The sequence below is a fragment of the Xiphophorus couchianus genome, chromosome 20 (assembly GCF_001444195.1).
Source record: "Xiphophorus couchianus chromosome 20, X_couchianus-1.0, whole genome shotgun sequence".
NCBI lineage: Eukaryota > Metazoa > Chordata > Actinopteri > Cyprinodontiformes > Poeciliidae > Xiphophorus > Xiphophorus couchianus.
In genome coordinates this window covers 28272277-28299359 of record NC_040247.1, presented here as the reverse complement: position 1 = coordinate 28299359, position 27083 = coordinate 28272277, and the positions used below count along the sequence as shown (strand labels likewise).

Below are 27083 nucleotides of genomic sequence, written 5' to 3'. Positions count from 1 at the left end.
GTCTTGTATAGTGGGACACACGGGATTAATAGTGTGCGTTGCACAAACAGCTGAGAAGGATTTTTAACTTGACACAGTGGAAGCACCTGCTCTGTACTGAAGGGAGGGCTGGGCAAACCAAGAGGCCCAACAAGACGGATGACGGTCGTGTGCAGAGAAGGTAAAAATGGAGTAAACTGGCTGCTCTAAATTGCCCCCAGGTAATTGCGTGCAATAATGTTTGCCCTGTTTGTCTTTGGGTCACCTCATGAAATACTAGCAACCAGCTCTGGGTACAGTTCAGTCGGAGTTGAAGGTCCCAAATCAGATATTCATTTTGGGGAAAAGAATAAAAATTAAACAACAAACTTAGCCCATTGTTGGTAAAGTAATGAAAACGGCGCTGCGGGGAGGAGTGTGAAGGACATGAAAGCTAAAAATCAAAACACTGACAGTCTCCATCGGAAATGTCTGTAACAAGAAATGAAAATGAACAAAATTCTAGATCTTTATGAAGTGTACAAAAGCTTTTACTGTTTCCAGGGGTTTTGACAAATTGTGTTGAGCATTTTTAAAAGAAAGACTTTCTTTTATGTTAAAACAAGATCCTTAGTATTGAACACAATTTGTGCGTTTAAAGATAAACATGAGGGGGAAACACTTTTTTACATCTTATAAAAAATTTTATTTTTGTACTTAAGTATTTTTATTTCCATTTTGTAGCTGATTTCAGACTGCTTTTTGTTAGCCAATTTAGTTTACATTTCTATTGATCTATTTTGTGGTTTGTGGTTCTTAAACATGTTGTGCAGTTTTGTATGTATTTATATATTAATATGTTTTTTTTATGTAGTGACTTTAAAGGAAAGTAACCCCTGGCCACACACCCAAAAAAGAACAAGCAGAAAATGTGGAAAATATTAAGGTATTTAAAAGATATATCGTGATATCGTTTTTATTTTATTTATTTATCTTTTTTTTTGCAATATCGCCCACACCCATCTGAAAGCAATTATTTGTGTTCAGACTCTTAGGCATATTTACTTCTATTTTTGCTGTACTTCTGCATAGGCAACGTTTTCGGATACCGTAACTTTATATTTCAGTTTGCAAAAGAAATAATTGAATGTTGTGTTTCTGTTTATTGTTTAAGTCCCGTAGAAAGAAAAAAAAGGAAAGAGACTGAAGAAATAAAACTGAGGGAAAGGAAAAGACATCAGTCCTCAACAAAACTTCTGAAGTTCTTTTTTCTCCATGCCGCTAACTGTCTGTCTAGTTCGATGAAGTTGTTCTGCGAGGGAAGAATAAGTAGAGACCCAAACACAAAAAGAAAGCAAATTTTCTATAATACTGTAGATCCCCTTAAGAAACTATAACTAAATGTAACAGGCACTAATTCTGCATCTTAATCTAAGACTACATCAAACACAAGTGTTACAATAATAGCTGCCAGTTGCATCAAACCAGCTCAGAAAGCACAGCATAGATATGTAACAGAGGTTCCTGTGGAGGTCGTTCAGTGTGATGGATGTGTGGCGCTCCTGTCTGCCCCACGGCTCCCAGAGCCAACTCGCTTTATACATAGCAAACACGTCATATGTACTCAGCTATAACTAGATGAAGTGGAAACACTTGGAGGTATAGATCTGATATTCTAAGAGCTGTTTGTCTGCTTTTAGTTCAGAGGAGGCAAAGGTGACTTCTTTTCCCAATGTATATTCATGTAAAGCCTCCTCTGTGCTTGAATCTCAACTGTGAATCACACACTGCGGCTAAATTATGTGCCACTGTGGCTCCTGGAAGCAGTAAAAGCCATGTTTATTTAAAGCTGTGAATAAACAGGGTTGTTCAAAGGCATGGTGGAAGTGCCATCTTCATCACTCACCTGATCAACAGAATGACTTTGTTTTACTGTTGATTTTCTTGTAATAGAGAGTCCAAGAAAAGAAACGCGGCGGTTTCTCCGCCTAAATAATCAGTATATTCATCTGACGGTACGGAAGAATAACTGAAGTTGGAGTAAAACTTCAGCTGTTGTTTAAGACACAAACAAAATGAAATTAAATGGTAAATTCTAATCAACCGCTTCAATAATTGCAACTTTTTACAAACACTGCAAAAGATACATTAAAACACACAACAATTTCAGCAATTTCAAAGGTCAAAAACAAAAATAGATTAAAAACAAATGACAACAAACTTCGAATATCAATTTATGATCTATTATCAGTTTCTTACGGTTCTTTTTAACATTAATATACTTGCAGAAGACAACATCCCAGTCATCATATATGTAACAGAGGTTCCTGTGGAGGTCATCTCACTTATTCCAATATGGAATAAGTGAGAGAAAACAATATGGGTTCTACAAGGTTTTGTCCTTGGTTTCCACGTAGGGCCTCATTTATCCCATATGGGGCCCACATATGTGTGCTGGCTAGAATATTCCAGAAAGAAACTGCTCTGCACACAGATATATGTTTTTTTGAGAGTGTTAGTTTGAGGCAGTGGTCATACAAAAGTAATAATGGAGGTTTAAAAATAATATCTATTGTAGGTTGGTAACAACTGAGAGAAAAGGCTCAACAGTTCATGTGAAGTCCAGATTTTATGTAAAGCATGCTAGTCGTTCATCCATGACAGGCACTGATGCATAAAATTAACATTTGTTCTAAAGTGACATCCAAAATGCTCGTCATGCAGCTTTATTTTGGACTAGCTGCAGTTTATCTGATCAGGGATGTCAAGCTCCAGTCCTTGAGGGCCGCTGTCCTGCAACTTTTAGATGTGCCTCTGCTGCACCACCTGAACAGAATAATTAGGTCATTAAGGCTCTGGAGAACTGATCTACACAAGGAGGAGGTCATTAAGCCATTTCATTCCAGTGTTTTGTACCTAGGGCACATCTAAAACCTGCAGGACAGCGACCCTCGAGGACTGGAGTTTGACACCTGCGATCAAACAACTGAACAGATATTCAACTTGACAAGGAACTAAATAGCTCTTGTACATATTTTCTGATTTCCAGAGGCATAACATGCACACTATGGCAGATTATATCAATATGTCTGATCACTTTAGTGCATCAACACTAAAATGACTGCTGGTGTTAAGAAAATGCTAAGCAAAGAAAAAGAAATAGCAAAGCTCTTTGTTTGCTGGTCCATCTACATTCTGACCATCGCTTTTGGTTGTGACGTGTATATCATGACTGAACAACCACATCCCAGAAACAAGTGGCCAAAATTAGATTTTCATGTAGGCTGTCTGATCAGGATGCCTCCCGCTTGCCTCTCTTTGAAAGTTTTCCCATTGGGATATGGCCAATGGGAATGTCTTGGGATCTCTCGGAATTAGCCGGAGAGTGTCTCTGGGCATCTGTGTGGGATTCCTTACTGGGCTGTAGTTTGTCATTCATTTTTGTACTAGAGAATATTCACAATGAATAAACTGTTGTGCAGTGGAACGTACATGAGAGAGAGTAAGAAGCTAAGCATTTCATAATACCGATTCAAAGTCAATCAGACCCATTGATCTATCTATCTGAAACATTTCATTTCTGATGATCATTTTTCATTTTGTTTCTAATAAATTAAATTAAATTAAACTTTGCCCTTTTCATGGACGTGTATTTGGCTGTTGGTAGGGTGACAGGAGAGCAGAGCCCTGGGCGCCATTCTGATGATGCCCAGGACTCTGGATAAAGGATGCAAACAATCATACTCAGAGATTCATACTTTGAATCTCTGAATCCTGACTCCAGCAGGGACTTCTATGCTATTTGATCTTTTGTAGCATGCTGCCCTCTTGTGTTTGATTAAAGCAATGAAAACATAAAAACTTTAACCCCATGTACCCCCTGAATAATTCTGATGAGGTAACTTAAATTGTTATATTTATTATATGGACGTACACTTATTAAAGTCCACCTGAAAATTGTTCCTCAGCTGGAGCTCCAAACTCAGTGAGTATAGTTTATGTTTTTATAGTAATACAATATTTATAGCCTTGTCAGCCTAAAAACTATTTTTTAACCCCTTAACTGTAATAATGACACCCGTGTCTTCATGGACTAATTTACTTATATGCAAGTGCTTTTGGGGTGACAGTTAAGGTTAAGCAAATAAAGAAAATGCACAAAGGTTTGCAAATTTTTTGCTGCTCTGCCTTTTTATAGATTAACACAGATATTGAAAGTAGCTAGTTAATTCTTCGGGCTGTCTGCTCGGGTAGGACCTGCCCTCTTTCATGGTTCCTCAAGCATCCTGCTTGTCGCTTTTAAACTTAAAATTTTATTTTTCTGTAGATGAAGGTTGGCGCGCCATTACTTTTCCTGCAAGTGGCACAGAGCGAGTCAGATGCCATCTAAATAAGGCCAGGGAAATGTCGTAAGAAAGCCATGGAGCCGTTTTCACACTTCCGACACAGAGCAAACCTGGGATTTAATGAAGCAGGTCACCAACATGAACCAGACGTAAAGACCAATCACAGTAATGGATGACTTACCGAGGACAATATATAAGAGACGCAATATTAGTTGAAGATATGCTACAATGTGTTACAATCAGCTGTCTGATGCTGCAAAAGACTAGAAACCCAACAGGCAGCGATAAGAACAGCAACAATCACGTCCACAGACCATGAACAGCCAATGTTCACTGAATACGACGGGCTGCCATTAGGGTGGAGCATTATAGGACCAACAGACTGAAAACTACCTTGACGTTTTGAATGTTTTTGTCTTTTAGTGCTCTCATTTATTTTCCTACTGGTTTATTGTGCGTCACATCAGTTGACATGTCTAATTTAATGCACCCATGTGAAATGAAATGTGTGCGCTTCTTAAAACAATAGAGGAACAACACAAAGCCAAATTAGGTTTCATGCGTGTCTCATTCAATGCCAAAAGTTAGTCTGCTAAAGAGCCTCCAGCAGAAGAGTTGGTTCTGAAGCACATTACTCCATTACCACACTGCATGCTACAGCTGACACCTTGTATTGTACCATCTACTTGTTGCATCGTTGATTAGTAGTTTTTTTTTATCCTCATGGGTTGTTTCAATGTTTTTATTTGCAACAGTATAGCACTTTGTCCAAGACAAATTTGTCAGTTAGTCTTGTCTGTTTGTCAATTGGTTTGGTTTATTTAATCTATCTGCCCTACCTTTAGGTAAGGTAGTGTAATTTTATTTATATAGCACATTTTCAACAACAAGGCAGTTCAGTGCTTTACCTTGTTTACCAATTGGAACAATTTCTCAAAAGTCAAAATTTTTTTTTAAACTTAAGCAGGGGAAAATTGTTGGAGGCTTCCTCCAGTTAGCTGACCAGAACAGCGCAGCACCAGGTGGTGTTAACCCACTGTCAGTTCAACAGGAAGAGGAAGAGTTTTTCTGTGTGAACGTGTCACCAGGTTTAGCTTGAACCACGGCCCGTCCCTGGAGGCACATGTGGATTATTTTTTGTTTTCATGTAAACAAACTCTTTTGGGTTTGTCCATCAGAAAAAGCTTTCCGTGGGTTTTCCTGAAAACAGAGCTGTTCTAAAGGAACCGTCCAACCACTGGGTCTGCACAGCTGGTCTGATGGTCAGCTGATGTCCTGAGTGGATCATTAACTTGTGGTACTGCTAAGGACCAGAACCGCCTAGTTCAGTTCAGACGAACTAACTCAAATACCTCCACACTTTTTCCCCACTGTCCACACACACACACACACACACACACACACACAAACACACCCCCACACACCCTCACACCCCCACAAACACACCCCCACGCCCACACACAAACGCCCACACATGTTTGCGTGGCTATCTTTGTGGAGACTTTCCATTGACTTCCATTCATTTCTATAGTCTAAACCTTACCCTTACCCTAACCCTAACCAAAACTCAATTCACACCTTAGTCCTAAATCTAACCCCTGACCCAAAAACGTTTCCCTTTGTGGGGACCAGGCTTCGGTCCCCACAAGGAGCAGTGGGTCCCCACAACTTAGTATGTGTCAGGAAAATGGTCCCCACAAGGTATTACAAACCAACTCACACACACCCCCACACACCCACGCCCACACACACACACACAAGTGAGGTACAGTAGGCCTGTGCAGAATAGAAATGTTGTCATCATGACTGTTTTTGTTAATAATTACATCTTGTTTGAAACTCAGACAGTTCAGCACAGATTAAACTGGAACTGCCAAGCAGAGATCAAGTTCTTGGATTGGGTTTAACTTTTGTAACATTTCAACGGTCCAGGTAAAGAAAGAGGTAGCTGCTAAAATTTTATTGTTTATTTATAGTTTAAAAACTACTCGCATCATTATAAAGCATTTCACTAACCTAACTAATGTTCTGGCTCAGCAGAACTGCTTTAAGAGTGCCATATAACTACGAGAACATTATGTTTGTTAATCTTCAGAAAACAGGAAAGCTTTGGAAACCAGGCAACACGGATGTTAGTGCAAAAGTGAGAATGTAATTATGTATTAATGTCATGGTGTAGGTTGTGCGGACCCAAATGCAGCAGGCTGAGGCGTCAAGTAGTTTTTCCATTGATTTAGTAAAAAAAATTAAGACCAAAAATTACATGGAACCAAGGAAGCCAGAGAAGAACAAAAAAACATAAATCCAAAAGAAAAGGTCGGCAGGGAACAATGGGATACAATGGGAGGAAGCGGTGTGGAGTGAAAAGAAGAAACGTGTACAGCTACTGGGAGAGTGAATGCTGGAACAAAGGACCTGGGCTGATTGGCTAACTGATTTCTGGTGTGAGGGGAGAGAGAGAGAAAGTGGCACAGGGGACTAGGAAATGAACCTAACAGTAAAGCAAAACTAAACATAATGAAACTAGACTAAGAATAACTAAACACAAAAAATAAACATAATAAACTAGAATCACTAAGAAAGGACTGAACTAAAGAAAAACAGGAACAAGACGGATCAAATCAAAATGAGAAACTAATACAGAATAATAATGAAGCTAGAACCACATATTTAGTTCTTATTTAAAGCAGAGTTTAAGCTCAGTTGTGTGTGTCTGGACAGATAAAGCAGTCAGTGTGCTTGGTAGATAACAGCTGACAGAGCTTTGCTTTGTTGTGATTGGGCCCACTCAGAGACTGGCCCACTCTAGCACTCCTAAGTGGTCTGCCCTGTCCAATTGCTCGGCTGCGTTTACACGTTACGTAATTGAGGAGCCTGCATGTGAGACTGGAAGGAGGGAATTTAAAGCAACTTTTCTCTTCTGCTCACTCCTTTCCAGCAAGAGGAGAACCAAGTCTGCAGCAGGGTAAGGCAGCATGTTAGCTTTTACTTTTGGTGCACTTTCTCTCTGTAGGAGAGAGCACATCTGCAGCCACTCACACACACGCACGCACACACCCACGGAAAGATATTTTGTTCAAGAACAATATTCAGCATATAAAAGTCATACACAGCTATATGAAAGGAAAGAAATCCCTGTGTGACGTGTTCATGCGTGCGTGTGTGTGGATGTGGGGTACATCGATTTTCATTGAGCGAAGTTTAAAATTGTAATGTTAGAGTTGTGTGTGAACTTTGCTCCTGTGAAGCTTCCATAGCGAATGAGAGCATCTGATTGGCCAGGACCAGAGGGATGAACTGAATAAAGGAACTTGATTGGTTTGAGCAGGCGGGCAGAAGTCCAGGCTCTGCCCCGGTCTCTGTATGCCAGATAAACTGCTAAGTTTGAGTCATGAATGCTGAGCACAAACTGTTGAACTGCTGTGTGACAATTTTCTCATTTTTTTCTAATATTGCAGAAACAAATGGAAAAAAAACAACAACTTTAAGCTGCTTATCCAGAAAGGCTGAATCTTAATTATCAGTGTTAGCTCTCTGTCAAGGCATCCACTAATTCATTGTTCAGAACTCGATTAGAGTAGAATAGCAGTGAAAGATGCATCTGGATTTGGATCATTTGGTACATAAGAGACACACACAAAAACACACACATCAATCAAAGCATATGAGCAGCAACTTTAATCAGTTATGCATCCCAAGCCTGATGAGAGCAGCTGAACGTTTTTAATTAACGATGTTCCTGGTTGTGATTAGACAGCAGGACGTTCCAATGCCATCCAATTTAGGCAGCAGCCAATGATCTTTTAGCGTATCACCATTGATTCTGTGTTTAGTTTTTTGTCTGGTGCTGTACGTCATGCAATATTATATAGTCACAGTCATATAGTATCTTAGGGCACTTTCAACACCAGCACATCTCAAAAAATGTCAATATGGCATAAACATGCGATAGTTTTTCTAATTTATCTCAGAAAGTAAAGCTCAGATATTACATAGAATCCTCACACGTTGAGTGATACTATAATTCAAGTCTTTCTTTCTTGTCAGTTGAATCACTATGGGGGTACAATAAGAAAAGCAGCAGACTCAGCACACAGCCCTGAGGTACACCTGGGCTCTAATCAAACAATAAGTGGTTTTAGTGATAGAAATAAATCCTTAACAGATAATCCCCATACTATCGATTGATGATTCTATAAGTAAAACACTCATGAATAATAATAATAATAAACATGGCTTAATGTTATCATAAAAGGTAGAAGTAATTGTTAATTGCTGAACATTCTAATGGTTAAAAATACTAGTTTCACCTGATGAAAAATGTTTTTAATGCTTGTTAAGGATAACGCATTCCAAATGTATTACATCGGTATACAAGTCTTTACAGTTGCTTTTGGGCTGATGAAAAAGTTCCATCTAAGAAACTACATACATTTCTAAATGTGTGTGAATGCTGGCTTATATCCCTGTGTTTACAAGTTGGTCCAAAAAAAAAAATTCAATAAAATAAAAATAATCACGTTTTTCTTTGCTGAGAAGGAAAACTGAGAAATTTCCTCCTTTCCCCTCCCTTTAGAACAAAGGAACAAGCAACCACAGCATGCTATACCCCTTAGCATCCAAACACAAAACTTTGAGGTAGAGCTAAGAATTAATATTTGCTCTGGTTTTGTCCATGTATACATCAAACAGCCACTTTCTCAAACATTTGACAGATGTAAAGTCAGGTGGATTTGCATCACTGCTAAAAGATTGATGAATTGATGAACTTGTCATCCGACTTGTCATCATCCTCAACAAACAATAAGAGTGAATCAATATTCCAAAGATCCATCGGCCTGCTAATCCACTCTCTCTTCCAGGAGTTGCTGAACCAGACCTTCCCCTGATGTACATTTCTCACTTTGTAAATAAACATCATTGCCTTTTCAGCTCTGTGTTCTCTGACTCTGATTCTGCATGTGGGTTAAGAGAATCCCGAAAAACATTACCCCGGACGGCTCACTTTGTCTTTGCGTGGACACACGTTTGTCCTCTCAGAAATAACATCAAGGTCCCGAGAATGAAGATTGCAGTCATCGGTCAGAGCCTGTTCGGCCAGGAGGTTTACAAGGAGCTGAGGAAGGACGGCCACACCGTTGTTGGGGTTTTCACTATTCCAGACAAGGACGGCAAGGCCGACCCGCTGGGTGAGAGAGCCTTATTCAACACAGCAGATATTTATGAGAAACCGTGATCTTTCTTTAGACATTGTTTTATATAGACACGTTCTTTCTTTCTGAATCTTTACAGTGCAATTAAAATTATTTATCCTCCTTATGAATTTATTCTAAGTTTGCTTTTTGTGTGAGTTAAATTATTTAGACCATCAAAAGCATGAACAATAAACAAAGATATTAAGGGAACAAAGCTATCCTGGGCTTTGTCACCAGTTAAATGATTAAACACAAAAGCTGATTAAAGTCAAAGAATCACACTCATGTCTGATTATTGACAGACCTGTACATCCACAAATTACTGAAATGGAACCAGTCTAACAAAATGGAGTAGGTTTCCAAGAACCGATGAGAAACAAAGTCAGTGACCTCTGTGTCAGTCTGGACAGGGAGATAGACTATAAGTATACTGAGTGTTGTTATTTTGCAATGCCTTACTCCTCCTTTAAATACTTGCTCTGGCAAAATGTAATTGAATACTTTCCATTTCACTGAGTGCATGATTAAATAAATGGTCAATGAACAGAAAAAATTACAACCAGAAAATAATGGAAACTCCTGAAATGTTACTCTCTCCATATTACATAATAGCTGAATCAGAAACACGAACAGAAGGACGGCCAGTGACACCATGCCGACAGCCTCAGCAGTTCTGCCGAACTGATCAAATTAAATTTGCTGAACAATGTCCAGTAGGTGTCAGTAAATCTCTATTATACGGCATCTGACTCAGTATAAGTAAAACTAAACAAAACATCATGAAGAAACCAATGTTTTGACAGCCAATGTCCGTTCGTCCATTGGTTTCGTTTAAGCGTGTGACGTTTCATAATATTCTCGTTGTGTATAAAGAATAACGTTGTTTCCCAGGTGTAGATCACATTTCACATTAAGATTTAATTAGCTGGTCTGTCAGTAATGTTAAAAATGTTGTAACAACGGAAAAAGTAAATAATTAGGTTTATCGTTCCTGAAAGAAAAGTAATGCCATTAATAACGCCTTCCATTTCAACTCTAGCTATTCATACTTGAGACTGCTGGTGATGGGAATAATATAGATTTGCCTTCTAATGTCGGTGAAATCTAAACATGGCGGTTCTCTGCCTGTTTTCTCTTCTTCTGCTGCAGCCACGGTGGCAGAGAAAGATGGTGTCCCTGTTTTTAAGTTCCCCCGTTGGCGAGTGAAGGGTCAGGCCATCCCAGAGGTGGTGGACCGGTACAAGGCTACAGGAGCAGAACTCAATGTCCTGCCCTTCTGCTCCCAGTTCATCCCCATGGAGGTCATTGACCACCCCAAACATGGCTCTATTATCTACCACCCCTCGCTGCTGCCTCGCCACAGGGGAGCCTCGGCAATCAACTGGTCAGTGACGCTCATGTTGGAACTGAAAGGGATTTCTGGTAGCGACCCAACGTCTGTTTGACTGTCCCTCACAGGACCCTCATCCACGGAGACAAGAAGGGAGGCTTCACGGTGTTCTGGGCTGACGATGGACTTGATACTGGACCGATTTTGCTGCAGAGAGAGTGTGACGTTGAACCTAATGACACGGTCAACACAATCTACAAGAGATTTCTCTTCCCAGAGGGCGTCAAAGGCATGGTGAGTGACGGAGGTTAGCCGCAGAGTACATCCAGTCTTTGGGACTCTAATGAATGTATGATGTCCATGGGCGGTTCTACACAGGGGTCAAGAGTGTCCAGTACCCATTTAGAACTGTATCTAAAGATAATACTAATTCAGTTTCTTATAATGACAACCATAAATGCAACTTATCTCCTGAAGAGAGACACTATTTGATTGATTTTATTTTTATGTGAAATTAATGACGTACTTTTACAGTATTAGGCAGTCTGCTACTGCTGGCTGGATTTGTTTTGCTTTGAGGCATTTTGAGTTACCTTTTGTATAAAGGCTGATCACATGGATCTACTTTGCTCAGTTATTGATTTTAATCCAGAAAAATTATAACAGCCACTCTTCTCAGATGATTCCAAAGACTCAGATTTTTTAAATTGTAGGTGAGTTTTTACCTAATAACATAAAGTTGTTCAGGGACTTTTTGAGCCTCTAATTGAGCATCTTGATTGTTGGGTTGTTCCAAATAAACGCCTCGTTTTATGGGAATCCCAATTATTCTAATATTGGCCCATTGCAGAATGTAGTAAAGCAAACGACAGTCCTACATAACTATGTTGTTTCATGGGTTCACCTTCTCTTTATCCTCTCCTTATCTTCTGCAAGTCTCTATCATGATCAGACTGGGGCAGAAAAATCCTGAAGGTTATCATATGTTTGCTTCAACAGCTTGAATTACATTTCTGTGATTGCAGGTAGAAGCGGTCTGGCTAATCACCAAAGGGAAGGCCCCAAGGATCACACAACCTCAAGAGGGAGCCACTTATGAGTGCATTCAGAAGAAAGACAATTCGAAGGTAAGCGAAACAAAAACACTCCTTGTGTTACGACATAAAAATGATGTTGAGGCAAAACACATGGAGTGAGCCTCATTAGCACTTTAAATGCTTATCCGAGTCTGAAGTCTTTGCAAAAATGTTTACTTCTGACTTCAGAATTCACTTATAATTAAGCCGTGAATGAATGAATGAATGAATGAATGAATGAATGAACCTTCTTTATTATAATCATCTCTCATGTAATGAGGAGGAGTGTAATTTATGGATCACTGCTCTGACAGGTGACACATTTTTCTGTGAAAGGAAGCTCTTAGTTTATTTCCCAACACCAGTGGTTTACAACCCCATAGCAACCCACTTGCACAGAAGAAGAACGTAGACGTTTCATACTACGTCATGGCAGCAATATTGAATGGAGCAGTCTGTGTATCAATTTTAACCTTTATTCAGTAATGGGAATCAACAGTATCGTCACATGGTCATAACACAAAGGAAACTGATAAGAAGGACTAACGGCAATGGCATTTTGTGGAGCGTTGACTGCAACTTCTGTAGAGAACTGTTTGGACTGACACTTCACTGACAGACTTCTTTCATACGTTCATAATCATTATTTTCAGCAATTGTTTACGTCCAACTTTACCATGTCTGGCTTTTTTTTGGTGCAGAATTATGATGCATGTCACACATCAATGAATAATGAATAATGAATAATCGGGCCGTTCAGACGGCGGTGAAAAAGCCGCATTTGCCTGCTGCGTCAACGTAGCCTGTAAGGACAGTCTTTGTTCGTTGGCGAAAACTGTCGTTATAGGAACATTATAAAAAGTGTTCAATGATAACAATCCTCCCCTTAGGTACAGATGATAGCTGCTCTCTGTGTTGGTAGATTGACTGGAACCAGTCGGCTGAGGCCATTCACAACTGGATCAGAGGAAATGACAAAGTGCCTGGGGCCTGGGCAGAGCTTGATGGACAGGTAACAGAAGAGCCTCACAGGCCCTGGGTTTGTTCTCACCCTGGGCACATCAGGACATACTTTATTCCACACAGACTTTAATTCATTTTCCACATCAGGAAACATCTTGTCTTGTCAAGTTAATAGCTGATATGTTCATGCATTCAAAATGCAAAGATCTTGAACCAGAGATGTTCATTTCTGGAGCAAGTTTCCACTATTTCATTGCAGTACTTAGCCACCTCTCTCTCTACAGAAAGTGACTTTCTTTGGCTCCACTCTGGTGGACAATGGCACTGCGGCCAATGGCCAGCCTCTGGACATTCCTGGAGCCAGCCAGCCCGGCATCGTCACCAAGTCTGGTCTGGTGCTGTTCGGAAATGACGGCAAGACGGTGAGGGGGATATAGATATGTATACAATATGCATACACATGCAGAGTAGCAGGTGGATGTGTGTCCTGTATTATGCCAGAGACAATTAACTATTGTTTATCAGTCTAATGGCAGAGGGAAAGAAACTTTTCTTGTGGCAGGACGTTCTGGTCCAGATGGACCGTAGTCTCTGAGGGCAGGAGGTCCAACAGGCTGTAATTTGAGCTGGAGTCCTGGAGGAGTACAGGTCCTGTAAAGGTTAGAGGTCGCAGCTGATGTATTCTGTAAAGGATCAATGTGGCGAGGGGTCAAGGTCAACCTGCCTCTGACTCACCAACGGAGGTAGTCAAAGCCCTGCGTCAGCTGACCTGTAGGGGGCGCCAGCTTCACAAGTCAGTGGAGCTTTAGCCAGATTAGCCAGCTGCAGAATTTAAAGTGTAAACAAGACTCAGAACAGGCTTCATACAGAGTTGGCCTGTCATTGTTTTGAACAGCCAGGTAACAGATGTCAAGGTGTTGTTCCTCTGTAAAAGCTCACCACTGTGAGACGTTGCCTCTTCACTTGTCATGTCTGAATGGCCAGAGGGAGGCGCTCTCTGCAGCTCTAAGATGGAAATGTTTGGAGAAAGAGGCAGCAGAAGAGAAAATGCTAAAAGACGATTTAATTTCTCTGAATTCAAACAGAAAAACAACACTTGTAATGCAGCACTTTGTATCCCACTGACTACACCTGACATTCTGATTCTGCTTGTAGCTTTCCGACTGCAGCATTTTTAAAAGTTTGGCTTTCTGCAGGTAAGCAGCCGGGCAACATGCAGTACAAATAACTGGTAATTGCATCAGGGAGTTTATTTACCAACCACTTCTCATCTGGAGAGACCCCAACTCAGAGTTATCACACAGTCTTCAAAATCTAGGAAAGTATAAAATGGGTTTGGATAAAAGAAAATCAAGGTTTGGAAATATTTGTATTTACAGACATTATTCTGTTTCCCACTATCTAAAAGTCACTTCCTGCAGACTGTCCTTCCTTCCTGTTGAGTTCTGGTACCAGATGCACACCTGGCTAACAGAACTTCTCCATGCCTGACCTCAAGCCTCTTTGCCAGCAGTCTGACCTTATTTTACCTCTGTTTTTGCAAGAAATGACTAATGCTGGACCGTTAGTGGTCTCCTGGTTTACAGACATCGATCAGGTGTGAATGTGTTTCCAGTGCAATGACTTACCAGAGTAGAAGGCAATAAAACTGTTTTTTATTCAAACAGGTTTGACAGTGAATAGCAGCTGAGACCAACTTTATTCCCTAACAGATAAAATCTTCGTGTTGTCTCCAGGCCCGGTGTCAACCGTAAAACTCTACGTCTACTAGTTTAATAACATAAGATAGTTTACAAGTCCACATATAAGCTAAGAAAACATTCAACATAAACGTTAGAGTCAGTGTTAAAGTCATCAAGGTAACATTGTGAAAGATTTCAGGGGGTCTAGCGCCAACGTTCCAGAAGCTCCGTTAAGGCTGAGCTAGGCCTGGCTCTGACTGGGAGACTGGGCTTTGACACTATGGACCTTCCTGATGTGTCTCTTCATCAGCAGCTTCTCAGTGAATAATTCATAACAAAAGTCACAGCGGTACGGCCGCTGCTCCTTATGTTTCGCCAACACGTGTTTCCTCAGGGTGGAGCCTCTGTTGAAGGATTTGTCACAGATGTGGCAGCTGAAGGGCTTCTCTCCGGTGTGAGTCCGCAGGTGTTCGGTCATGTGGCCCTTCAGCTTGAAGCCCTTCCCGCAGTAATGGCAGTTGTAGGGCCGCTCCCCGGTGTGGACCCTCATGTGGTTCTGCAGGTTGCTCTGGCAGGGGATGTGCTTGCCACAGATGTGACAGTCGAAGTTGCCCTTGCCGTCTTTGGCTTTGCTCTCGTGCATCTTGAGGTGCCACGTCAGCACAATCTTTTTGGTGAAGATGTAGTTGCAGATGTGGCAGCGGTACAGCGTGGTGGTGGTCTTTTCCTCAGGCAGTTTGGGATCTTCTGGAGAAGTCTGCTGGGAGCCTGTGCTCTCCTCCGCTGCTCTGCAGTCTTCCAACTGCTGAACGGTTTTGATCAGCTCTCTGGTCAAGGCGTCGCCGTCGTCGCTGTCTTCCATGGACGCCTCCTCCTTCATACTGCTGCTCCACAGCTCCTCCCGCTGCTCCTCGTTCTGTTCCTCTTTGACCTCTGAACCCCCTGGCTCCTCCACGCTCAACTCCTGCTGCTTAGGAGCAACTTCTTCTGTGGACGTAGTTACTGGAGGGTTGGCATCTATAATGACAAACACAAATGAGGACCGTCTTAAAGTGGAACTAAATACTTCTCCCCATCAGTAGCTTTAAATTCTGAAAATTCAGATCAGAAGGCCTAGCTCCTCAATCACAAATGATTATGATGGATAAAGCTGGAAGTGTGATATGGATATCATCCAGCTGAATGCCTTCATGCCCCGTTTGAAGCCTCCACATCTTGAGGGAGGACATTTGTTGCCTACAATTCATTCTGCAGTCACAACCTTTGCTTAGCTTTCTTTTCCTCAAGATTCGTTGTACTGCCGTATGAGTCCACAAGGTGTCACTATTGTTCACATGCTGAGACTACGTGATTTTAGAACGACATCACCCTGAAAACCAGCTGAACTTCCTGATCGATCTGGTGGTAAACCAGTCGTTTACATTCCAGATAAGAAGGCACCTTTTTTCCCCTTACTGTCTGCAGTTAAATCAGACCAAACCTCTGTTGTTTTAGATCAGGTAGGCTTACACAAATCAATTTTTGCAACTTTCTTTGAATTCATAATCATCTTTTTAACTGCATGAGTTGGGTCAAACCTTTCGGGTTTTCCTTCCACAACGTAGAAGTCTCATACAGTTTGGAGTTCTGACCCATTCCTCACAGAACCGGTGTAACAGAGTCCGTTTTCTGGGCCGCCTCACTCATCACACCTTTTCAGCTCCACCCACAGCCTCTCTATACTTGCGCATAATAAGCATTTATCGTATCGTTGATCATTTATCATGGTACATTTCTTGTGACAAGAATATTGATTTATTGTCGTCACAAGAAATTCTAGTTAACGATACTTAAAACCCAATAAAACTGTCTGGGTTGTTGAAATTATTGTTACTGTACTTGACTTACTAGACCAGGGGTGGGCAATCCTGGTCCTCGAGGGCCGGTGTCCTGCAAATCTTAGATGTCTCCCTGGTCCAACACACTTGAATCCAATAACTGAATCACCTCCTAAGTGCAGTCAAGTTCTCCAGAGTCCTGCTAATGACCTCATTATTTGACTCAGGTGTGTTGAAGTAGAGATGCATCTAAAAGTTGCAGGAGACCGGCCCTCGAGGCCTGGAGTTGCCCACCCCTGTACTAGACTCTCAGTGAACTGTCTCTGTTCAAAAATCATTTAAAATATTGATTAAATGCAGTTAGTATCTGCAGTTTAGTGGTATAAAAGACACTAGTTTATGTGACTGGTGTCCTAAAGAAGAGTATTATAAATGGGTATGTGGCCTCAGAGAGATTTGTGTTTGTGGGGCCATGATTGTTGTCATGAAGTCACAGCTATACAGTTATGTAAAAAAAAAAGTAAAAAATAATTCTTATAACTTTTACTGTTTTCACAATTGTACCATAAAGTATTGTGATAAAACTTTTGAGTCCATATCGCCCACCCCTAGCGTAAAATTGTTTGAAGGGATGAATGACCCTTCAAGTATCTGGGAATTGTTCCCAATGATGAACCAGACTGGAGCAGAGCCATATTTCTCTTCTTGATAACTCGGCTGATTTCTTTGGACTTTCCAATTGGGTCGAACCAGAAAGCAGGGCGTTTTCTGCTGTGGCCTTGAAATCCATGCACAGGTTTGTGTCCGTCTATCTCAGATGGCTCAGTTAACCTGTCCAGTACGTCTCTCACTGATGGTACACATTAAAAGCGTTACATACATTTGACATATTCTGTCATTACTGGGTTTCTTTTTTATTTGGTGTATGTAAACTTCTGGTTTTGACTGTACTAGTGTCAATCCAAGCTGATAATGATGCATGAGAATCTTATGCCTAAAAATATTTTCTACAACAAGCCTCGGTGCACAATAGTATGGAAGAGGATTAGGGCCACTGAAAAAAAAAAAATTATGGCCCAGAAAAAAAAAAAATCTCTGAATTCTCATGTAAAACAAACAAAAAAAAATTTCAGTGTCCCGAAAAAAAAAAAAAAAAAAAATTCAGTGTCCCAAAAAAAAAAAAAAAAATTTCAGTGTCCCAAAAAAAAAAAAAAAAAAAAAATTCAGGGGGCTCCGTAACTTTCAGTGCGCATAAAGATAATTTAAAAAGTGTTGCTGTTTATCTCGATCATGCCATTTGATAGTTTTTGCAATGTCTGATAGGTACCCTCTAAACAGGACTTCCTGCACTGCATTTAATTAAAGACATATTGTGTGCAAGCAAACATAACATTTTCGACATCATTCTGCTAGAACATGAAAGTTTATTGCTGTCATAATTTTATTGTAGAGTTCTGATTTGACCTGACATTAGTCTTCAAGCTGTTACTGTGCTGATAAAAGTAAAACATACAGTTTTGTTGACATGTTTTCATTTCCCAATCCATAGTTTGTTTTGCTTTCACACTGTCATTTGAAGGAACAACGCTGATGCAAAGTTAATTATTGTTCTATGATAATCAGTTATGTACCAAATATCAATCCTTTTAAATGGGTATGCATTATGATTAATGAAAAATATAATTTTTTTTCAAACACAATGCTGTTCTGTTAAACTAAAGATATTGACAATGTATGGTTGAGATGTGAACAAAATGGCAGTACAGCAAGAATTACGTCATAAATTGAACACATGAAAACCAGTTCTTTGTGAAATACAAATGAACTTCATTGTTTTGTTTACCAAGAGTTTGCATAGTAGAGTTGATACCAGATATTTATGAGCAGTTGATTAATGTAAAAAAATATATATAATAAAAAAATAAATAATAATAAAAAAAGTCATGTGCAATTTTTTTCTCACTGTCTGACGTTATAAGACAAAACTTTTCCTACTTTTTAAGGTTTTATTTGCTCTTCCTTTGAGAATGATCAGACAGGAAAGCCAGTAATGAAGCTACACAGCACAGGTCATCAGTCCGGGGCTTGAACCTGTGATGTCCACATTCAGGACTGAGGCCTCCATACATGGGTTGTGCTTTTCCACCGCACCACCCCAACGTTTCTTGTTCTAAGTTAGTTAGAATTAGCAAAATTGTATTTTCTAAATTCCAAAAAACATGAGAACATTTTTAGAGCGCTTTTGTGACTTCCTTCAAATGCAACAGTTTATATATTTTTAGCAATTATCAGGGATAACTGTCTTTTAATGCATTTAGACTATAGCTTTTAGACCTGCTCAAATGGAAAATGAGCTTAATCAACATATTGAAAACCATACCAGGAAAGTATTGGGTAAAGTAACATTTTATTAGCAAAAAGTCAGAATTGTGGTTTCTGAATTTTTTTTTTTTTTTTTTTCTTTTTTCTGGGACACAGAATTTTTTTTTTTTTTTTTTTTTTCGGGACACTGAAAATTTTTTTTTATTTTTTTTTGGACACTGAAATTTTTTTTTTTTTTTTTTTCGGGACTGAATTTTTTTTTTTTTTTTTTCGGGACACTGAATTTTTTTTTTTTTTTTTTTTTTTTTTACATGAAAATTCAGAGATTTTTTTTTTTTTCTGGGCCATAATTTTTTTTTTTTCAGTGGCCCTAATCCTCTTCCGTACAATAGCACCGTAAAGCTGAATGAAAACATTGTTACAAGTCTGACTTTAAAATATTCACCACTAACTGCTGAACACTGTACTAATGTGTGAGACCTTCTTGCTGAAATGTAGTTTTTCTTCTACAGTTTTTAATGGAAACTGACAGAAATGAATGACTAGCATCTGAGCTTTAAAACGCTGCAGCTCTCTGACTTTTGAACCGACATACATGATGTTTTAACATTTGAAATAATGTTCAAATAATTCATACTCTGTCGTGATGAAATCGTGTTTTGACACGACACTGATTTAGAAATAAGCCATTTTCTTAAATGCATTTCTGAGAGTTTTCAGTAACTGAAGGCGTTTATACATCCTCCACTGCGTATGAAACAAAAACACACTGTAAATAATCCGCTTTAAACTGGACCAGTCAGACAGACTGGGCAAACGGGGCGAAACAGCCCTTTAATCCAGCCAAACCTGCAAGGAGACTTCTCCAGAACGATGCCCGGGACCCGCAGCGGTTAGCCCGGACCGGCTAATAGCAGCAGGAGGCAGGAAGCTGCTGGAACAGGCCCCGAACCACAGGTTGATGTGAGCCGCGAGGGTCGGCTCAGTGGCCCGCTGGGTGGCGGGCAGCAACCTGAGAGCCCTACCTGCCCTGTGGAGCCTTATGTCCGGTTTGTAGACCAGGTCCAGCATCCGCTGCAGCCTCTGGTTCTCCAGCTGGGTTCGGTAGACCTCCTCCTGGTACTCCACCACCGTCTTTTCAACGAACCCATAGATGTCCACGGCAGCAGCGGTCAGCCTCTCCGTGAGGAAGGCGTTGAACGAGTGCAGAGTAGCAGCGGCCATGTTCCTCTTTAAAAACGAGCCGAAGGCTAAAGGCTTCCTGAAGCAGCCGCCGCGAAGGATGCTGCAGCCGCACAGTCACACCATCCAGGCTGCCTGTGTTCTCGCTAGCGCCCCCTGCTGCTCGCAGCTCTGACTTTCACCTTTCAAGCCGTCTCACTACAGCAGGCCTGTGGTGTACGACCTCTCTACTTTTGGAGCAATTATATTTTGCTCTTTTAAAATAAAATTTCTACAAGTAAACACGATCATTTATTCCTGTTCAGATTTATTTGGGCAAGTGGCTCGGAGCACAGCACTAGAGTTTGGTAGTAACTAGTTACATTTACCCAATTACTTGAGTGACGTTTTTGAAAAAAATACATTTTATTTTATTTTTTTATCCAGATGTATTTCAGGAACTATCACAGTATATGCAGATATAATCACTATGATTATATCGTACTGCATATGCTCATTTCATTACTTTTCTCTTCAGCTGCTGGTGAAGAATCTGCAGTTTGAGGATGGCAAGATGATTCCAGCAGCCCAGTACTTCTGCTCCGGGGGCAGCACAGCTGTGGAGCTCACCGAAGAAGAGAAAAGCTTCGCTGAGCAGATGAGGGTGGGATGAACTGATGTACTGAACAAGGAATGATAAAGTCTGGTCAAACCAAAGATCTTACTTAGATCTTACTTCTCCTTTCCATTTTTCTGTCAGGTGGTATGGAAGAGTATCCTGACGAATGTCAGCCAGATTGAAGACTCCACAGATTTCTTCAAGTCTGGTGCAGCTTCAATGGATGTGGTGAGGTAAATAAAACTAATCAATCTAAAAACATTTCTCTGCTTGACTGAACATTAACTCTTTCATTGTCATTTGCAAAATTGAATGAATGAAGCTTGAGCGTCACAACAGTATGTTAATTGTAAAATACATCTACTAACTAATACAATACAATAAATCTACTAACATCTTTTTCTTTCGTTAAAGAATCTTTGATATGGATATCCTATTGTTATTGGCCAAGTCCTAAAATAATAATAATAATAAAAAAAACCCTTCTAGTTAACATTCTAGAAGTCTTTGTTAGCATTAATTCTTTAAATGAAGCTTTATATATATATTTTTATACAAGTCTCTCTCTTAACCTCCAGGCTTGTTGAGGAAGTGAAGCTTCGCGCCAGCACCTGCCAGCTGCAGAACGAGGACGTTTACATGAACACCACCTTCCAGGATTTCATCCAGATGTGTGTCAGGAAACTACGAGGGAAGAATGGGGAGGAAGAGCTCGTGGTTGACTATGTACGCGGTCGGTACCCCACCAGGAAACAATGTCTGACAGCATTAGTCATTAACGGTTTGCCTTCCCAGGTGGAAAAGAACATCAACAACATGACGGTAAAGATCCCCCATCAGCTGTTTATCAACGGAGAGTTTGTGGATGCAGATGGCGGAAAGACCTACAAGACCATCAACCCGACTGATGGCACGGTAAGAGATGAACAGCATGACATCTTCCTCTTTAAAGAGAGATTCTAACCGAGCAGAGCCGGTCTGGCTGATTTCTTTCATTGGTTGTGTTACCTGTACTGGCAATTAAATGTTGCCCTTTGGGAAATTCAACTCATATCATCCAAGTATCTTCAAAGACAAGTAGCAGTCAGTCTTTCAACAAATCTGAAGAGGCTTCTGACTGAAGACTACTGCTGAATGAAAGGCACATGGTAAAATGATAAAGTACTTGTACAGCTCTTAACTTAGACTTAGACTTAGACTGACTTTATTATCATTTTGCATGCACAGGGTGTATACAGAACGAAATTTCGTTGTATACGGCTCAGAACAATGTTTTGAGGTTCCAATGTTATGAGGTTACTCTGGAGTATAAATATAAATATAAAATTAAATCAGAGGACCACAAAGCTCTTTACGCTGCAGGCAGTCATCCACACGTTCACACACTGATAGCATTCAGCTACACCGTAGCCACAACTGCCCTTCCTGAGCAACCACGACTTTCATGCCATGCTAACAGCTCAATAATGGGCAGCAGAAATGCCCAATATTGGGGTCGTAGTTCAGGTACTAGTTCAGTTTTTGAGACACTAATCAGCTGCTCCCACTTGTAACCAAAAATAACAATACCTTGTTACCATGGCTACACATCGTAGCAACTGTCTGAAAGTAAGAGTAAAAATTCCTCCAACTGCACAGCATCCGGACCTGGAAGAGACAACAGTCCAGTCGTCTCAACCAAAAAATATGACCAAAAGTCTAAAAATCAGAACTAACTCAATGGGTCTACTCCCGACGCGCCGCCACCAGGAGAGGAGCAAATCTAGACAAGTGATGTGTCTTACAGGCCATCTGTGAAGTGTCTCTGGCCCAGATCAGTGATGTGGACAAAGCAGTCGCTGTTGCTAAGGAGGCGTTCGAATCGGGGGAGTGGGGCAAGATGAACCCAAGGGACAGAGGAAGACTCATCTACAAGTAAGTAGTGCTGGATGATGCTTGGTATCTAAGGTATGCTACATTTTACATTTAGCTTGTATCTGGCTTGTAGCTTGGTTTCTACTTAATTCTAAACTTTAGTGTAAAGAATAACTCAGAACAATGCCTTATAATGACAAAGTAATATTTATAAGGCATGTTTTTTTGTGACCGTTGGACGATGTTAGATAAACCAGTTCCGTCCGTCTATCGTGTTAAGCCTGTCTGTAGAAGGAGTGCATAGGTCCAAGATGAAAACACAGATATCCTTCACTCAAAAATCAGAATCAATTCAAAGACCTCAATAAATAACAATACATAGATTTTTTTGCCAATAGTGGCCTTTATTGAACACTAAATGGGCAGGAAACAGAATGGAGACAGGTGGAAGACATGTGGTAAAACCCAGAACAGCCACGTTGAGGCTGAAAGTGTCCAAAGTTTGTCCAAAAACACGATGCAAACGTTGAGCTCACTCCCAAACTGAGCGCCGTTAAATAAGGATCTGCGTTACCTTCCCAGTCTCCACCAACATTCAGCATCATTCATTTCAAAGTTGTCAAATATGCGACTTTGAGTCATCAACATATGTATTTGAACTCGTTCATCCATAACACTGGTGACATATTGTATGCAGGTGAAGCTGACAGACTTTAGACATTGTCCGACAGCTCTGCTTGCTGACTGATTTGCAGTATCAAACATAATTCCTGGCATTCTAGACTCTGCTTTTTCCTCCAACTCCTCCCACAGACTGGCGGACCTGATGGAGGAACACCAGGATGAGTTAGCTACTATTGAAGCTATGGACTCTGGAGCCGTTTACACTTTGGCCCTCAAGACTCATGTGGGCATGTCCATCCAGACGTTCCGTTATTTTGCTGGCTGGTGTGACAAGATCCAGGTAAGACAGCTGACTTTATAAGAATCAGCCAAATCCCATCTTCAGATACAAAAATCTTTGCACATCTGTAACTAAAACTTCTAATTTCCCCTTTTTAAAAAGAATGTAACTTTCTTCCAGGGCAGCACCATTCCCATCAACCAGGCCAGACCCAATCGTAATCTGACTTTCACCAAGAAGGAGCCAATTGGGTGAGGATTTTTTTTCAAATATTTTTTCATTTCTTAACACAATGCCTTATTTACCACTTACTTTTACGATCATATAAACACTAAGAATAACTTCAAGATGCTGAACTTATTCAAGTTGCATGAAAGATGTTCAGAGGTTCAAAACCCCCCAGAACTGTTTCTGGCTTGCTGTGGTACCTGGATGTTCACAGCTGTGACGATTATACACTTTATACCATCAACATTTTTAAAAAGATAAGACCTGCTTACATGGAGTCAGCCATCAGTGAAACCGTAACATATCAATTCCTGTCCAGCCATTTGTTTACATCCCTTCAGGTGACCAGAATCTCTGACACCAGCACTTTTTGAAACCAGGTCTCAGAGTGGAACTTCTTGTAGAACTGCTGAGCTCAAATTGTGGCAGTGGCAGCTAATTATGGGTCGTCCAGTGGCACCGGAAGCGGCCACAGCTTAGTACTGTCAGCTTCTGGCAGCTGCCTCTGCTGCTGTTTTGGGAACGCCAGTGCCTGTTTTCTGGGCAATGTGTTTGTTATATTACCTGTTTGTAGATAACTATTTTCAAAATGATTATGTTTTTGGTTATTAAACCGTGTAAGACCCGGAATATAGCCACCACCGAAGCAGTGTCACCTATGCCACTTTCTACCAAGTAAATTCAGTCAAAATATTGCAGAAATAAACTAGTCTGAGAGACACACAGCAAACCTGGCCTTCAATGAGACATCAGTACATCTGGAGATCTCCAGTCTGTGTGCTGTGTGATGGCTACAGTCAGTCAGCCCAGATAAGCTCCCCTTGCTCTCGTCAGAGTGTGTGCCATTGTGATTCCGTGGAACTATCCGCTGATGATGCTGGCGTGGAAGACCGCAGCCTGCCTGGCAGCAGGAAACACCGTCGTCCTCAAACCAGCTCAGGTAGGATCCACGTTTTACACTCCGGACCCAGAGAGAAGGAAACCCTGAAGGTGTTTCAGACTTTCGCATCCTCTTGATTCCAGGTCACTCCGCTTACAGCGCTCAAGTTTGTTGAACTGGCAGCAAGAGCGGGACTGCCCAAAGGGGTGGTTAACATTCTGCCTGGTTCAGGTACACTCACGTATCTCAGACTTGTTCCATTCCCGAAGGAAAGACGGAGACGCTTTCTGAAACTTCCGCCTTCCTTTTAGGCTCTCTGGTGGGCCAGCGTTTGTCTGACCATCCTGACGTGCGAAAGCTGGGCTTCACGGGTTCTACAGAAATCGGCAAGCACATCATGAAGAGGTGAGAAGCCGCCCTCACACAACACTCTGAAATTTAAAACCCAGAAATAAACATAACTGCTCTCATCGTGTGTGTGCGCTTTGCTTCACCCCAAGCTGTGCAGTCAGTAATGTCAAGAAGGTTTCCTTGGAGCTCGGAGGAAAATCCCCTCTCATCATCTTCGGTGACTGTGACATGGACAAGGCTGTGCACCTGGTCGGTCCCTTCGGAGGACTGTTCATCAGTCGGTGCTTGTGTTTACGTTTGGCAGCACTAACACCCGGCTGTTGTTTGCGTTACAGGGCATGAGCTCCGTGTTCTTCAACAAAGGAGAGAACTGCATCGCAGCTGGCCGGCTGTTTGTGGAGGAGACCATCCATGACCAGTTTTTGAAAAAAGTGGTACGTTTCACCCCGGACTGGTTACTATCTATCACAGGCCAGCATGGAGACACACAGCAGACATCCACAGAGACCAGAGTAATAATACTGATTACTCTGGTTGTGCCTCAACAAGCTAACCAATCAGAGTCATGTAAACTTGTTTACTAATCATTCACTCCTTTGCTACTGAGCCTTTGCTACATTTGAACAGTCCTGATTTGAGCTTTGAAAGACGATCCTGTTTATCTTTTTTTCCAGGTTGAGGAGGTTAAGAAGATGAAGATTGGCGATCCGTTGGACCGCTCCACAGACCACGGCCCTCAGAATCACAAAGCCCACCTGGACAAACTCTTGGAGTTCTGTCAGATGGGAATAAAGGAGGGAGCCACCCTCGTCTACGGAGGAAAGCAGGTCCAGAGACCCGGTGAGGCAGCAGGAGGAGCGGGAATGGCGACTGAGTCCTGTTTGCTCTTAATCCAGCTCTTAAATTTGCGCTTTTGTTTTCCTGCGGTTCCAGGTTTTTTCTTTGAGCCCACGGTGTTTACTGATGTGCAGGACCACATGTACATCGCTAAGGAAGAGTCATTCGGTCCCATCATGATCGTTTCCAAGTTCAAGACCGGGTAAGCTGAAATCCAAAGCTGCGTTGTGCATGTGAATGGTTTGGTTTGATGCGCTTCCTCCCAACGTCCTCCAGAGAGGTGGACGACGTCCTGAGGAGAGCCAATGCTACGGAGTACGGACTGGCTTCAGGAGTTTTCACCCGGGACATCAGCAAAGCTCTGTATGTGAGCGAGAGGCTCAACGCCGGCACTGTCTTCATCAACACCTACAACAAAACAGATGTGGCCGCGCCCTTTGGAGGCTTTAAGCAGTCCGGATTTGGCAAAGACCTGGGTGAGGGATTACGGCATCACTCAGAACCCAAACTGGGTTCGGATATAATAAAACTTGAGCCGACACGAACTGATATGCAGTGAAAGAGTAGGAATGGTTAAGTGGGTGTGAAAGGGAAGTAGTCAAAATAATGACTGAAGAGTGTGTTTGCTGTCTGCGTCTCTGTCAACAGGTCAAGAGGCCCTGAATGAATACCTGAAGACAAAAGCAGTGACCATCGAGTATTAAGCTCCCTTCCAGCAGAGGGCAGCATCTCCGGAAGACTTCTCAGTGGCTGGATGCAGACGTAATAATACTGACTACTCTGGTTGTGCCTCAACAAGCTAACCAAATCATGTAAATGTATCTAATCATTCACTCCTTTGCAACTGAGCCTTTGCGTAAACTACAAGTTCTTTGATCCTGATCTGTCTGGAGAAACTCTGCAATCACTGTGAATTCACTCTGGAGATGGAAGAATAAGGATCTTCCAAAAAAAAAAATCTTCTTTTATTATGTTGTTGTTAAAATGAGACCAGAACCATTATGAATGTAACATTCCCAACAAACCTTGAACACAAATAAAAGCTGTTAAACAGCCCTCTGTCGAGGCTTTCTTTTTTTCTGGATTACAGTCACTTTCTCACTGTAGTCCACAGTTTATGTACTCTAAATATTTGCCTCCAGAACCAAATACTTCCAATTCCACCGAATGTTAAATACTAAATACCAAATGTGGCATTTGGTGAAGTTTAATCAAATTTAACTCATTACGCTTATAAATGTGGTGCCAGTTCACAAGAAAGGTTGTTTCAAATGTCCAGTTTAATATAGAAATACAGTCAGTTAGACCCAGTTGCACATAGCAACCTCCAGCAGAACCAGAACCTGGTCCAGTGTCAGCCTTCCTGCTCCCAGTGAAGATGGCCACATTCCTCTCTGCTGCTTGGTGAATGCACTTGGCTGGTGAGGCATGTTTAATCTAAAAAAGAAGACAAATAAAATTAAAGGCAAATAAATTTGTCAAAACTAAAGACTGTTTACAGTAAAAAGAGAACAAAACTGGAAGAGTAATAGTTAACCAGTAAAAAACTCCTCCTAATCC

The 27083-nt window shown here is 41.2% G+C and overlaps 2 protein-coding genes and 1 long non-coding RNA gene across 4 annotated transcripts; 1 reads left to right on the top strand and 2 right to left on the bottom strand.

Annotated features, from left to right (window-relative positions):
• Nucleotides 1–555: 555 nt before the first annotated feature.
• On the bottom strand, nt 556–9230 carry LOC114135583 (uncharacterized). The gene is made up of 3 exons (XR_003593619.1): nt 8432–9230; nt 7782–7786; nt 556–566 (listed from the first exon to the last, which is right to left on the bottom strand). It is a non-coding gene; the product is annotated as an uncharacterized LOC114135583 (long non-coding RNA).
• aldh1l1 (aldehyde dehydrogenase 1 family, member L1) lies at nt 7119–26579 on the top strand. Of its 2 annotated transcripts, none has more exons than XM_028002973.1 (23): nt 7119–7269; nt 9345–9493; nt 10649–10883; nt 10958–11123; nt 11855–11956; nt 12828–12917; nt 13153–13290; nt 20389–20514; nt 20611–20702; nt 21048–21195; nt 21265–21384; nt 22256–22383; nt 23137–23287; nt 23408–23478; nt 24290–24395; nt 24479–24566; nt 24647–24740; nt 24836–24935; nt 25022–25120; nt 25361–25526; nt 25620–25725; nt 25800–25999; nt 26172–26579. In XM_028002973.1, the coding sequence occupies exons 2-23, from the start codon at nt 9367–9369 to the stop codon at nt 26225–26227; spliced, it is 2709 nt and encodes a 902-aa protein (XP_027858774.1). In that variant the 5' UTR covers nt 7119–7269; nt 9345–9366; the 3' UTR covers nt 26228–26579. The 2 variants fall into 2 exon arrangements, with proteins under 2 accessions (XP_027858774.1, XP_027858775.1); XM_028002974.1 differs by having other exon boundaries at nt 7227–7269; nt 9237–9493.
• Nucleotides 14502–20360, bottom strand: LOC114135581 (zinc finger protein 32-like). The gene is made up of 2 exons (XM_028002975.1): nt 19715–20360; nt 14502–15567 (listed from the first exon to the last, which is right to left on the bottom strand). The coding sequence occupies exons 1-2, from the start codon at nt 19911–19913 to the stop codon at nt 14792–14794; spliced, it is 975 nt and encodes a 324-aa protein (XP_027858776.1). The 5' UTR covers nt 19914–20360; the 3' UTR covers nt 14502–14791.
• Nucleotides 26580–27083: the final 504 nt, after the last annotated feature.

Bases quoted from the DNA above. Each gene is read 5' to 3' on its own strand.
- aldh1l1 (XM_028002973.1), top strand. From the start codon at position 9,367: ATGAAGATTGCAGTCATCGGTCAGAGCCTGTTCGGCCAGGAGGTTTAC. The intron at 21,196-21,264 runs GTACGCGGTCGG...TTGCCTTCCCAG, and splicing joins AAGAGCTCGTGGTTGACTAT to GTGGAAAAGAACATCAACAA. The intron at 23,479-24,289 runs GTGAGGATTTTT...TGCTCTCGTCAG, and splicing joins ACCAAGAAGGAGCCAATTGG to AGTGTGTGCCATTGTGATTC.
- LOC114135581 (XM_028002975.1), bottom strand. From the start codon at position 19,913: ATGGCCGCTGCTACTCTGCACTCGTTCAACGCCTTCCTCACGGAGAGG. The intron at 15,568-19,714 runs GTAGGGCTCTCA...TTGTCATTATAG, and splicing joins CATAAGGCTCCACAGGGCAG to ATGCCAACCCTCCAGTAACT.